This window comes from Corvus hawaiiensis, chromosome 9 (assembly GCF_020740725.1).
Source record: "Corvus hawaiiensis isolate bCorHaw1 chromosome 9, bCorHaw1.pri.cur, whole genome shotgun sequence".
NCBI classification, from domain to species: Eukaryota; Metazoa; Chordata; class Aves; order Passeriformes; family Corvidae; genus Corvus; species Corvus hawaiiensis.
Window position 1 is genome coordinate 29,749,645 of NC_063221.1, and position 14,434 is coordinate 29,764,078.

The following is a 14,434-nucleotide window of genomic DNA, read 5'->3' on the forward strand; positions in this document are numbered from 1 at the left end:
AGCTCCTTCCTTGGTACCTTCATCAAACACCAGCTAAAGCTACCTGAGGTTGTTCAGCGAGGCCCCAGGTTGCACAAAAAGACAGATGTGCACACTTGGACCAGTTTGAGACCATTCTTTTGAAAGAGCCGGAGCTGCGTAACTTTCCTACGAAAATAAAAGTTTAGTCTGAGACTAAGATAAGAAAAAACCCAACTCCTGGTACAAAGTGTTTTGCCCTTGCTCATTTTCCCTTCCTCCCTTCCTCCCTTCCTCCCTTCCTCCCTTCCTCCCTCCCTTCCTTCCTCCCTCCCTCCCTCCCTCCCTTCCTCCCTTCCTCCCTCCCTTCCTCCCTCCCTCCCTTCCTTCCTTCCTTCCTTCCTTCCTTCCTTCCTTCCTTCCTTCCTTCCTTCCTTCCTTCCTTCCTTCCTTCCTTCCTTCCCTCCTTCCCTCCTTCCCTCCTTCCCTCCTTCCTTCCTTCCTCTGACATCCCTATTTCCCAACATAAAAAAATACTGTGATTTCAAATCATGTTTTCTGTCAAATATTTATCAGTGGCCTGATTTCCAAAACTGGGATATTCAGCATCTTCAGGACTTGTGCTACTTTTTTGGTAAATGTCAGTATTTTGAGAAACAGCCAGATTGGTCAACTTTATTGTCACTTCTCAAAAATTACACAGAGCCTAATCTGTCAGTAGTTGTGAAGTGTAGTGAACAGCACTTCCCTAAATATACTAAGCTGAGGTGGTTTTTGGAGTGCAGAAGTGGGAAATAAAATCCAGAAGTCTTTAACAATGCTGATGTATTAAAAGCACAGATACATCTGCCTAGAGAAAAGCTGCCTGCTTTTCCATAGGTCGTGCTCCTGAAAACTAGAAATTGTGCTGTACCAGAAAGATACTGGTTAGAAATCTCTGCTTCAAGGAGAAGGAACCTGCCACTAAATTCTGCTTACAATTCATCATTTAGGGAAAGAAATTTGATGTTAACTTTCCAGGGGTTGGCTTTGGTCACAAACCTTTTTGGAGACTAACTGCAAACTCCTGTACTGTCAGTTTTGAAGTCAGCTGTATTTACTGTATATTTTTACATAGTTTTTATGTAATTTTGCATATTAAAGCACTTTCTTAACTAGTTAAAATATATGTACTTATAAATACTTTATCTTGTTCAGTCAGGAAGCAGGGAGAACAGACAATCTGTATGATTGAGAGCAGAGCCAAACAAGAAAATAGGAGATGGATTTTGCCTGGAGAATTCAGGTTCTTTTTTTCCCCTTCAGGTATTTGGGTCAGACACTTGGTGATTATTAACATGATAAAGATCATATCTTGACTGGGGCCCTGAGACACCACTGGAGGGTTCATTCTAAGTCTTGTTTTTAATTACTTCTTGCAACGAGTTTTGCACAGTTAATATTTGGGGATAATATTTGGATAGAGAAAAAAAGGTGTACATTATGTATGGGCTGCAGCAGAGTGAAGCTTTGCATATGGAAATTTGTTCATCACTAACACGTGGTGGATGTTTTCAGAAATGTTCTGTGTAGTGAATGTCTCCTGATTCTAATCAGGTAATTGTTGCTCCTTGGTTTCATCCTATCTGACTGGAGGCTCCTAAGTCAAAAAAACCTGACTGCTGAGGCACAGGCAATTTAGTTCACCCAGATCACTTCAACCAGCAATTTGGTTTATCCAGATCATGCTCTGAAGGGGCCTGTGCTTTTCTGACAACCATAAGGAGAACCTGTGGTGCCTCTTACCCCAGCTTTGTTAGGTGTCAGAAGTTAAACTGAATAAATCCTGAGCTATATCTCCAAAGTGTTACGGATTTTTGTGTCTGATTTCTCAAGGTGAAAATAAAACAACCACCAGAGCTTGCAAGGTGTGTGCAGAAGGTCACAATTTTTGCTGCTGTTAAAAGTTCTAAAACTACTTTTGGACACAAATGAAAATGAACTTTTCATAGTTGCTTTGATTTGCAGTCACAGAAGGTCAGCAACTTTGAGAATCACATCACTTGAAATAGGTAGGCCCCAGTTTTGGTAGTGCTTGGCCATGCTTTTAAACCTACCAGTGATCCATTCAGTGGAGATTCAAAACTTCTTCAGTTTTCTGTTTTTAATACAGTGCTGTGTGAGAGAGAGGCTTTATGAGTTTGGATAGCAACCTGTATTGGATGATCCCTGTGTCGTGTGTGTTTTCATGATTTATCTGAGACAGAAGGGTGCAGTAACAGCAGCCATCCAAAAGCCATGCCAGCTAAATCATCACTGGGGAGGAGAATTCAGAAAAGCAGCCATGGGCACTCAGTTTGAACTCTTTAGTGTCCTCTGAAATAACTGTGCTTATTCTATGACTAAAGTCATGCAGGATCTCCCTCCTCATTGCAGTGATTATTTTAAGAGTTCAGGAAAGTTGTTTAAATTTTTCTGGTTTTAGTACACTTGTATGATAACAGGTTTCATCTGAAGTCTTTTTTGGCTACTACACCATCTAAGAAGAGGCTCCTGTTCCAGGCATCTGTGCAGCTGGTTCCAGGGCTGTTCGCTTTTGAGCTCCATCTGCTGGAATTCTATCCTGTTTCCCACATCTTTGGTGTTATTATGCTGCCAGGTCTCACAGGAATTGGTTTTAATTAAAAAGAGAATAAGGAATGAAATTCACAGTTCAGAGGAATTTTCAGTAAGTTGCTCGTCCTTCTGTTTAAGGATTCAACTTAAAGATTGCTTGGAGAAGACAAGACTCAAAATCAGAAAATAATTGTGAGACTGAGGAAAATAAATAATAAATTTTCCTCTGCTTTTGTTTACAGTTTCTAGGCATTTTATAGAGATTTGGATTAATCAGCTCAGTCATGACCTATCAAGTTCTGTATGAGATTTCAAAAACAGATTACTTGCTCATTTTTCTGAATTAGGTTTTTGTTTGGTTTTCCACTGATGTCTGTTGTTACTCTATAACTAAGAAAATTAGCAGTGTTTTCAATATTTAATTAACTTTTTTAAAAGCCATTCTTTCCCATTGTAACTGTGCTTCTAGTGTTTTGGATATTTAAGGACAGAAGGGACCATGATGAAAATCTAATTTGATTTTTGTAGTTCCATTGTTTCTTAACAAAAAAAGTACTGCAAAGAATAATGTGCAGAATTGGAAAAGAGGGCCCTGCTGTGCAAAACCACTCTAAAAGTGTTTCAGTAGTCAGAGGCTTTCACGGTAAATTATATGATGACTTTCTACAAGTTTCCTTTGTAAGGAGCACATTCTCTGTTCAGAGGATACATTATCCTGTTCATGTCAACAGTAATAGATCTGTGTAGAATTAGGATGGCCACCAGCCCTTGGGTGCAGGCTCTGGTGTTGACAGTGCATGTAATTCCACGGAACAAGCACTTCTCTGGAAGAACTACCTTCCTAAAAAGCAAACCATCTGCATTTTGAAGTTTCCTTTTCTCTACTTGTAAGGCTAATACCACCTTCCTTCCCCGGTCCCTCAGCTAATGCCAGATGTTCCTAAGGTATATTCTGTTTCATAATGGGTTTGTGTATATAGTAATTTCAAATATTTCCTTGAGTCCATCTGCCTGTTAGCAATAGTCGGTGTTCACGCATGATGTTTGCAACTTTTATTTTCTACACAGCCAACTTTGCCTGAACTGGTTTTAGTTCTTGATGTGGGTAACTCCATGTTGTTATACAGGAGTCTTGGGAATAAGGGGAGGGAAGAAGAGGTGGAGAACAGAGAAAGTGCTAGGCTTGATTTTAAAGATAAGTGGATTTTTTTCAGTTCTGCCTTGTGCTTCTCCTGGACATGGCACAGCCCACGCCATGGTGCTCTCCAGCGGTGCCTGAGCTTGTTCCAGCCTGAGCTGCTTTTCAGAAAGTAATTATTGTAATGGATTTCTTAGACTTCTGTATGGGACAGAACTGTCAGCCATTTTTCACATAGATTGGGGGGATATTTTCTGGATTTCCTGACAGCTTCCTATAAAATAGAGATAGCTAAGGAATCTCTGGTCATTAGACTTCATTGTTAAATGGGTATGTGCTGCCTTAGGCTGGTATTTAAAGTCCTCTGTTTTGAGGTTGGTATTTTTTAGACCTTCGGATACATGGGGGTCTGTACAAACTTCCACTGTGTTCTGAGGTTGAAAGTGGCTGGTGACTCTAACTCTGTGCCATTGGAGAATAAATTAAATTGTTACTGTTCTTCCTAAAATGAAAAGTACTTTGGATTTAAAATTATTCAGTGAACAATGATGGTCAAACCCCTCTTTGTAGCTCACTTCTGTTCATGGAGATGGAAGTGTGAGGCTTCTATTGGTTTCAATAGAGACCCAAATTGTAATTAATATTCCTGTGTCCCAAACATGTTGTTCTGATTAGAGGCTCTTTGCCCAGGCATTTCTGTGTAGCCTGCCCTGTTTGAAACCCTGCCTTTTTCTGACTTCACTTCCTGAATCCGTTGACAACATTCACAGCCAAACAAAATACATGTTCACAATGCTGTTATTTGCAAAATATTCCCTTGTGAGTACAGCTGGGGCAACAAAAAGAGTTTCTCTCTGAATCTCAGAGAGAACTGACTATTCCTTGTAGAAGTAAGGCCCATAGTGCATTTGGCAATTTTAGTCTTGGCAGTTAAGTAAGTGTTAAAACTTTGCATTTCACCACATACAAGCGCATGCACGTCTTTCATTACCCTTGTGTGTATTGATCACACAGTGATCTACTAAGAAATATACTGAGAGTGCTTAATTTTAATCTAGGCCGAGGTGGACCAGATAGCAACAGGCTCCTGGCCCACCACATTGTTTACAAAACAGATGGAGGTGGAAAGACTATAAACTTACTTTGCCCTCTTTTAGGCCTAATCCTCAAATGTGATGAGGGACCAATGAAAAGGTTCATCTTGAAGTGCCCTTCATCTCCTTGTGAAGCTGCCTAACTGGTGCTAAACCCCACCTTGCTTGGCAGATTCTATGACTGGACATCAATGAAATATTGATGTGACAGGAACAACCCATCACATGGTGCCCACTGACCCAGCAGTGCCATTGCTCAGGAACTCTTTCACCCATGCCACAGAATGTCACCCTGAGAGAAAACACACAACTGCACTGCTGAATGTCTGTGTGTGCACAGGAGGCTAGGGTGGAGCAGACTGTCACTCAGCTGTGTTTAATTAACATAGTATTTTATATAATGTATTTATTTTTTACGTAATTAGGTGATTAAGCAGAATGCTTGCTAGTAACATTTCTTCCATATCCCAGCGCTGCTGAGAGTTAAACATGCACCTTTGCAGGTAATTAATCTCCTTGCCCTGCTTATTTTGCTAGTTGGCACTTGCTAAATCCCTGTAAAACCACACCCAGCAGAGCTGTGTATTATCCCTCTGCTGTCTATTCCTACATATGGTCAAAATCAACTTACCTTCCGGGTTGCTGACATCAGCAAAATGTACTCTTGGCAAACTTGGGAATCCTCCTAGTAACCCTTTGTTTGGTTGGTGTTGTTACAGTTGTATTCCTCTGACAGCAGCAAACACCCTCCAAACGGTGCCTACCTTGACCCACGCTTGGGATGTGGAAGGACACTACCAAATTAGTATATTTTAAACATTAAAATAACCCCTTGTGTGATAAAATGTGTATAATGGGGTGAGGGGGGGAAAGTTAGAGGAAGATACTTCCCTGCTTCCGGTAAGGAACTGACCCATAGTAGTTGCAAGTTTCAGAGTATAATTTTGATAACAGTAAAGATGTGTATGTATAAATATATATATATATAAAACTATCTAGTCATTTTGTGAAGTGACCTTAACCAACACTATCACTTCAATTAAAATTAGGCTTATTCTAATTTAAGGAAAAAAAGACTTTAAAACTGCCTGGTTGAGAATAATAATTTTCTGGTATATTTTCTGGCAGTCTTCTGATATCTGTTTTCCCTTAGCTGTTTGGCTCCAAACAGCAAACAGGAAAATATCTGGTCTCCTTCAAATAGGTTTATTAAACAAAATCGATTGGGTACAGTGTTTAAAATCCTGGTAATAAAGCTGTTTCCCACCCCCACTCAAGTAAAGTAGCATGTTTCTAAGATATACCTGTATATTATCATTGTACTAAAAATCAGGATTATTTTGTAAAAAATACCTGGGACTTGCCTGAGAAGTTGCTATTTTCAGCAAATTGCTGGAAACAAGCAACAGGAGTTGCTGTTTTTCAACAAGTTGCTATTTTCATTTCCCACTAGGTTCAGTTTTCCCAGCTTTTCTATTGCCAAGAAGGTTAGAACCCAGAGTAACACCCAAAAGGGAAAGGATTTAGAGACAGGGAAAGGGTTATAAAATTATTTTACTGTTGACAGCAGCATTGTCATAAATATTAACAGACAAGAATCACCTCCTACCTGAGAAAACATAGGGATAAAGGTGAATATTTTTATTTTTGAAGCCTACAGCCTATTTTTTTTTAATACAACCACCTGCCTTATCTTCTTGAGGGCATTAATTTAATAAAAAGCATGTCAGATCAAGTAGCCAGTTGCTCCAGTTATGGAACAATTTCATTCCCTGCCTTTCCACCCCTCCACAACCCTGCCTGAAGTCAGATGTCTAAACTGGGCCCCAAGAATGCAGCAGGCAAGGCAGGCAGGCTGCAGCTGGGAAATACAACTTCAGGACAACCCCAAAAGTTGTATGAGTTTAGTGGCCATGACCTGGCTTCTCCCTCCCCTCCTCACACCTTTTCCAGGACATATCTGGAGTTATAGAGTAAGTTCAGCATAATCCCTACCCTTCAGGGTGCAGCTCAAAGGGCATTTTCCCAACTCAGGTACTAGCCAAAAAAAAAAAAAAAGTGTGAGGGGAAAATACATTTTAATTATTTTATTTTTCTTAAATATAATAGAACCTTCTAGAATTTTTTTCCAGAAACAGAAACATTAAAAAATTATACTTTATTACAAATGGTAAACTCAGAGTGCTAAAAAAAAGCCTCTTATTTACAAACAATACTGGGCAGTGCCCAAATAAACAACATAAAAATAACTTACAAAGTCATGAAGTAGTTTATTGACATTAATCAACTTTCATAAAATAAAATAAAAAAAGATATGTACATACACGATTTACTTGAAGGCAGGCAGAACAGTTCTTTTTTTGTTTATCAGCCTCCCACAAACCTCCCTCCCACTTTTTTTTTTTTCTTAAGGAATACTACATAAAGCAATCTACAGTTTCTATTGCAGTTTAACCTTTAATACTGAATGATCATCGAATGTTAGGTCCATGCAGGTCTTGGTCAATGTTAAACGAAGATCTGACATCTCATCCGAGCAGGAACAGCACTTCCCGGAGCAGCGCTGGCCGCTGCACTCCCGGCTCCAGCTGAAGGCTTTGCCAGTCTTTCCACACATGCGCTTTGCGGAGCACAGGCAGGACTCAGCCTCTCAGCTTTTGCCATTGGCTTTATGCCTCTGCCACTTTGGATTTTTCCCGTTTAGTTGTACCACAACACAGTTCTCGCTGAAGAGTCTCTTCAAAACGTCTGCAACTGCTGTGTGAGCATGAGCTGGCACCCGCTGTTGACGTGGTTCATGACCTTCTGCTTAAGCTGTGCAACCTGTTCTCTGAGCATGTTGGCAGTTGATGCCAGCTCTGAGTTCTGGGCTTTCAAAGTTTTCACTTTTTCTTCCAACCGAGCAATCCTTTCCAACTTCCTTTTCCGGCATTTGGACGCCGCGATTCTGTTCCTCATGCGCTTTCTCTCGGCTTTGATTCTCTCCTGTGACTCCATGTCAATGGGGGACAGGGGAGGAGTTTCCCCCGGCATTTCAGGTACAGTCTGCGGCTCCTCTTTCAGAGCCTGGAGCCGGGGATGCTGCACGGGCATCTGGGGGTTTATGTGATGCTGGGGCGCGTATCCCATGCTGTTGGTGTTGTAGTTGGGCGCGGAGCTGAGCGCGTTGGGGTTGAAGTTGCTGAGGTTGGCGTACACCGGGGGCTCGCTGTGCAAACTGGTGTTGAAGCTGGTGCTGCCGGCCATGGAGGACACAGGTGCCATCCCGCTGGTGACAGGCTGGGCGGCCGAGGTGACGCTGGGCAGCGTGTTCTGGTTGTGCAGCTCGGCCAAAGCTCTCACGAAGCCCTCCGCGAACCCCTCCTGTTCGTCGGTGACATTCTTGGGGCACAGGAACTGCGTCGGGGTCGGCGTGGTGGTGATCAGCCCGTTGCTGGACTGGATGATGAGCCGCTCCAGCTCGGGCGAGGCCAGTTTGAGGAGCCCCACGTCGGGCGAGGTGAGGATGTCGGCGTTCTTGTTCCTCAGGTGCGGCTTCAGGTTGCTGGAGGGGTCGGACAGGTTCAGCGTCATGTTTTGCTTCAGCACCTTGGCGTTATTGTATCCGTACCCGCCGCTCTCCGGCGGCGCGAAGCCGGCGCTCAGCGCATCCTCGTAGAAAGTAGGCTCCATCTTTGCACTCATAGAACACAGTCCGGGAAGGGGAAGCTGCCCGGCCGCCGCTCAGCTCCCCGCGGGCACCCCGACCCTCCCGGGGAAGGGGAACGCGGAGCCGAGGAAGGAGAAACGCGGAGCCTTACTGGATCGCTGCTGCTGCTGCCGCCGCCGCCGCGCTGAGAGCCCGCCCGGCCTGGCGGGGCGCCTCGCCGCCCTCCTCCTCCTTCTGCCGGTGGTGCCGGGACGCCGCTCCGCCGTCACAAGTACTTTCCCTGCCCGGCTCCGCGCTATTCCCGCTCCACCGTCCCAGCGCCCGCACTCAGTCGCCCTCGTTCGCTCCCGCCCGCCCCGCGCTCTGCGCCCGCTCCCGCCGTGCAGCCCTTCACTTATCAGCGGCCGCGAGCCCGCTAAAAATAGCGCATGATGTCACCCCGCGCGCTCCCCATTGGCTGCCACCGCCCCGTCCCCGGGGGGGCGGGGCCAGGGCCCGGCGCGCGGACCCGGCCCGGGTCGCCATGGCCACCCCCCCTCAGAAGCTTCTTGAGCGCGCGGGGCCTTGTGGGATGACGTAATGCCGGGGGGGGCACGCGCGGGGCAGTGTGGGCTGACGTCTTTGTTTTTGAAATATCTGGTTACCGCGTCCCGCGCGCGCGGGGTTGGTTGGCGGGGCCGCCCGGGCGCCTCCTCAGCGGGCGCCGAACCAACGGCGGCGGCCCCGCGCTCGGCCCCGGCCCGCCGTCCGCCGCCGCTCCCGGTGTGTTTGTGCCTTCGTTTCTGTGTTTGTTCGTTTGCTTGGCGGCCGGTGCCTCCGCCGGGTTTCGGGCTGCGGTGTTTCCCCCCTGCTTCGCCGCTCCTCCCTCCCGCGGCGGTGGTTCGGCCCTTCAGGTGGCGCTCCCGGGGAGCCCCACGTGGTTTCCTCGTCCCGCCGCCCCCGCGGCTTCCAGGCAGCGCCGGGGGGTGGCACCGCCGCGGGCGCCCCGCGCTCCCCGCCCCGGGCTGAGCCCCCGTGGGGCCTGTGCCGTCCCCGCTCGCCCGCCCAGCCCTGCGGGAGCCGCGGGTTTCGGCCGCGGGCGTTCGCGTACGCCCCCGCACCTCCGCCCCCCCGGCACGGCTTTGCCTTCACAGAGACCCGGGACGTCAATTCCCGGCCTCAGGAATAATAACCAGGAGAATACAGAGGGGGAATAAAACCCGACAGGAAAAAGCCGGGTTGCGGATGGGGTTCTCTGAACTTGTCCTTCACGGGGAGGGGACAGCGACGGCCTAATTTTAGACAGTGCCCTAGTATTGCTGTGGAATACCTCCAGGTTAGTCTGGAGGGAAAATAAGGGCTGGAGCCGAAGGATCGGGGTGGAGGAGAAAAGTCTGTGCTGGCATGTTCCCCTCGGAGCAACAGATGGGAGCTGTCTGGTCCGCTGGAGCTGCTCGGTGCGAGCGGCGTTCCAGGGCAGAGCGCTGATAAAAGGGATTCGTTTTTCTTACCTTGCCCCGCACACACCCTTCTCTCGGGGTGGTGGGGATTTGAGAATGCTGAGTGGCAGCTACCTCTGGAATAAAGTGCAGCAGGTATTTGAGGACAGACGGTGACAATACGGCGTGGCACAGGGACTGCAGGGCTGTACTTCTGTGTTTGATTGCCGGCAGTGCAACAAGTGCTCCGTATGCTTCCAACATGAAGCTGTTACCTGCTGTTCAGCTTTTTGTCACTGCAGAACTTGGTCTGTCAGGTTCAATCCCTTCTCACAATATGTGAAGCTGACAAACTTAGGTCCAGTTTTGAAAACACACTTTCAAATTCTCCAGTGCTGTTTTTTTCTGGATATAATGACATAATTACCAGTTACTGTATAGGAAGGAGCAATGAGGCAAACAGAGCATCAGCAGCTGTGAAAGAAAAGTGAAGGTCCAGCTCCCCTCTTTGAAGTTGTTGGAGTTTTTTTCTTCTGCGTTTTTCCTGGTGTTCCAACCTGGCCCTGTTTGGCCACACGGTGGGCACTGGTGTTAACTGGAATGATGGAAATTATACATGCAGTGTTTGTGTTAACACTCCGTGGCACAAAATACAAAGTTTGGAATGGATTTGGGGGCTTGCTGTGTGCTGCTGGTGTCCTCGCAGCATTTCTCTGGGTTGCAGGTAACTCAAACTTCAGCTGCAGAAACAGTTCAGCCAAACAGCACTAAGTTACTGCACATGCATAAGATCTCTGAAATTCATTAGTGCAGTGAGTGCTCAAAGCAGTTGCTCAATCTTTTTAATCTTTACATGCAAGATAAATAGAGACCAGTGACTGACTCTTCTGGCACCAGAGCCAAGGGGCATCAAGTGAAACTAGCAGGTTCAGGATAAACCAGAGAAATGTCTTCACAGAACTGTGGTTCAGCGGTGGAACTCTCAGGCAAGGGTGGGCTGAAGGATTTTAACGTGACTGGATGAATTCACAGAAGAGAAATCACCTAAGGTCTGTGAATCCCAGAACATTTACACTGGCTCTGGAAATCCCAGAGCTGCAAATGACTTGTGCCTGGGGGGGCATCCCTGTTTTCGTGTGCCTCCCTAGGGATCCACTCCTGGCTTTTGTCAGAGATGGGTATCCCGTCGGACCTGATGTGGCGGTCCTTGATGTGTTAAAATTCCCGGAGATAGCCCATAAATGATCTTCTCTGTGTCACCCCGCAGTTTTTGTGTTTATAAAGGGCAAGGAAGAAATTCTGGAGAAATGCAAGACTTGAATTCTAAGTCGTTTATTGTGTGGAGGTTTTTATTTTGAAATAAAATATTTTAAATATTTCCAAATAAAGCTAAAAACGGGAGGTGGTTTGTGGTACATAGGAAGCCATGCAATTAATTTGCTGTATAGACAAATACTACTAATAAAATTTATTCTGATTAACTTCATGTATTTAATTGGTTAAGAGTTTAGTTGTTTTGTTTTATCTTTTGGGGTTTTCTTCTGCATGTTTCTTTTGTCCTAGAAAGCAAAGTTCAGACTACGAGGAACATGCTCAGTGTAGTTTAAACCACTCTATTTATTACAGATTTGAAAAACTGCCTTTAGAGCCCACTGATATCAATGCAAGGTTTTGATTAACTTCAGTGAGGGTTAGATTGGGCTGGAGGGATTAATTTAATTTTTTTTCCCCTCCACCCATTTCAGTTCTGTACTTCCTTCCTCTTGCAGAGGCGGAGTTTCAGGAGTAGACATTCCAGTTTGCTGGAGACGTGTTGGAGCTGAGGCCCTGTAGCTGTGGGGGACACTCATTATGTTAATTGCTGCTCACTGGGGGTTATTTGGTCCAGGCTGCAATAGAGTCAAGCTGCTTGTGAAGAGCAGGAGAGCTCTGAAATCAAAGGCAAGAGCTCTTGGCTGCTCCCAGAGGATTTTCTGCCTAATATGGGACCTTAGGGAGGGCTTGGCTGAGATTTCAGTCCCAGGTTCAGCACCTGAGACCTTCAGAGTAGAGCAGATCCAGAAGTGGGACCGATGGATAATGATCCTTTGTGGCCATTAGCCTAGGAGCTGGGAATTCTGGTGGCTATGCCCTGATTTATTAAACACCTATTAATTCAGGACTTTTATTCCCCCTTTCCTGACGTCCTTAAGTAAATATTCCTTTAGTAGGATGAAGGAACACTTCCTGACCCAGGTACAAACCGTAGCCATTTACATGGCTCAATAAACAAACTTGTGGGTAGGAATTGCCAATCCCTGCCCTGTATTGCTGAGAGGCCGATGCGTTAGGCAGCAGTAATGCAGATTTTGATTTATAAACTTCTCTAATCAATCAATAGAAGCCTGAGTGAGGCAATCAGATAATCTGAATAATTAAATGGCTTTTCAGGGACAAATTAAAATTTCTTATACACACCACATCCGTCTAAATTATATTTGGTGTCCAGGAATAAATGGGTTTGTTTTTTTTGTTTCACTCCTGTATCTCAAATGCTTTTGGCTTATTTCGAAATCATTTGGGGAAAAAAAAAAAGGAAAGAAAAAAGGATACATAGCAGTTCCTGATTTTTTTATGTTGGAAACAGTGCTTGCAGAAAAAAAAATTCTTTTTTCTGTATAGTTTTTCTTCTATTAGAGATATATACATTACATGTATATTAAATATTTAAACATACAATTTTCTTTCGATATGTTAGACTATTTTGCTTTTTCTTGTCCTCAGAGAAGTTTCCGTAACATTTTTATTGTATAGAAAATTATTATATAGATTGTCTTTTTTTTTAAAAACACTTCATGCTTTCAAAACGTGATCTCCTTCTTTACCTCTTAAAGTGAATAAAACTGGGAATTACTGCATCTTCTCACACTGCTTTCTGCTTGCCTAAGGAGTTACTATAGACCAGATTTCTCCAACTGGGGGAGACAAGAGTTAGAAGGAACAAGTATTTTTCTCTTATTTACTCCATCAAAGCATAGTAAAAGAAGGTGCGAGTGAGAGGGTACGAGGAACAGAGTTTCCTCAGGCCAAGTGGAAGTAAAATAATTCCCAGATTCTACTGGTCCCAGTTCCTTCCTGGTTCCTCAGGGTGTGTTTGCGTCGTCAGTTCAAGTGGGTCCAAGTCTGCAGCACAGCAGAGGTGTGGCAGAGCTGCCACCTCATCCACCCCCGGCTTCCGTGGCCTCTCCTCCTGCTCTTTGCTCCCAGTAGGACTCCTGTGGCCAGGTGGAGATCCAGGAACTGAGTCTGGAATAAAAATAAATCCCTACATTTGGGGACACAAGGGAAAGGTGGGAATGCATAGGCTGGGAGAAGAGTGGGACTCACAACTTGACATGAAGGACTCGGGAACCAAAACTCTGAAAAAACCCAGCCGGTCTTGAGCGAGTCTTCATTTTGCACATGAAAAATGCTCCTCAGAACCACAGGCACTTGTAAATGAGTATCGTGTCCATCTCCTCCACCCTCCATTAGTCATCGCATAACCAAGCCATACGCACTTAGTCCTTTTCATCTTTCTTCTTGTCAAGCCCTTTAGCCTGTCCCCCTCACCTACTCATCCCACCAATCATTTTAATTAATCTCTGAATTTCTTTGAAACTAATAGTTTGTGGAATGGGGGAAAATGAGTAGGTTAGAGAGACAAGATTGTGAATGATGGAGGTGGGGCAAAGTTAGGAGGCTTTGCAAGACCTGTTGGGTTACCTCTGGGGCAGGACAGCAGTGCTGTAAAAACACAGAATGGCTGCAGAAGTGAGGGAAGAACCACTAAAAACGTTTTTCATTTTCTTAAGAATGCTGCCTGGGCAATTCAAACCCTGGATGTTTATGTGCAGCAATATCTGAATGAAAGGTGTGATAGGATTGTCTCTAAAGTGGATGGGATGACCTCTTCACTCAATAGTTACATTAAATTTCTCACTATTGTGCTTCCTATTCCCAGCTGGCTTTATAGAGGATTTCAGTGCTCACTGCAAGTGCTCAGAAATACATTTTCAAATAAGTAATGAACTTCATAATTTTTTATTCTAACACTTGTATGTATTTTTACAAAACCCTGAGCAAGTAGAAGTTAACTACCTTGTCTAGAGATGAGTCTGAAAAGAACCCTGGGGCCTTGCTTCCTGTGCTTTTTAGAATTCTGGAATGGCTGGAGTTGGAAGGGAACTTAAAGATCATCTCCCAACCCCCTTGCCCTGGGCAGGGACACCTTGCTGTAGGAGGATGTTTGGGATGTTACAAATCTAAATGTCACACCAATAATGTCTCTGTGCTCATTATTTCTATACCACAGCTTAGCTGGTGCTCCGGGAAATAGAGAATTGGGCAGAGTTCCCATCGTGTGGAGCTTGCAGTCGGAAAAATCCTCTACACACCAAGAAGGCTGGCAGAGTAGCAGTTGATCCACAGCGGGAGCCCAGAGAGAGAAGGTAAGCAGGAGAGGAGGCACTGGAGGACGGGTGGCATATGGGAAGCAGACGGCTCTGCTTGGCATTGGGAGCTGGCAGCAGGAAAAATGTACCATACAAATAGAAGCATATTG

General features: G+C 45.2%; 2 protein-coding genes across 2 annotated transcripts in view; one reads left to right on the forward strand and one right to left on the reverse strand.

Annotated features, from left to right (window-relative positions):
- Nucleotides 1-6,924: 6,924 nt before the first annotated feature.
- On the reverse strand, nt 6,925-8,759 carry JUN (Jun proto-oncogene, AP-1 transcription factor subunit). Its single transcript, XM_048313098.1, has one exon. The coding sequence runs from the start codon at nt 8,467-8,469 to the stop codon at nt 7,525-7,527; it is 945 nt and encodes a 314-aa protein (XP_048169055.1). The 5' UTR covers nt 8,470-8,759; the 3' UTR covers nt 6,925-7,524.
- Nucleotides 8,760-14,190: 5,431 nt separating this feature from the next.
- The window catches only part of FGGY (FGGY carbohydrate kinase domain containing), a 254,334-nt gene continuing 254,090 nt past the window's right edge, over nt 14,191-14,434 (forward strand). Inside the window, exon 1 of the mRNA XM_048313093.1 lies at nt 14,191-14,321. The gene's annotated coding sequence lies outside the window, so the exon portion shown is untranslated. The remainder of the gene's footprint in view (nt 14,322-14,434) is intronic.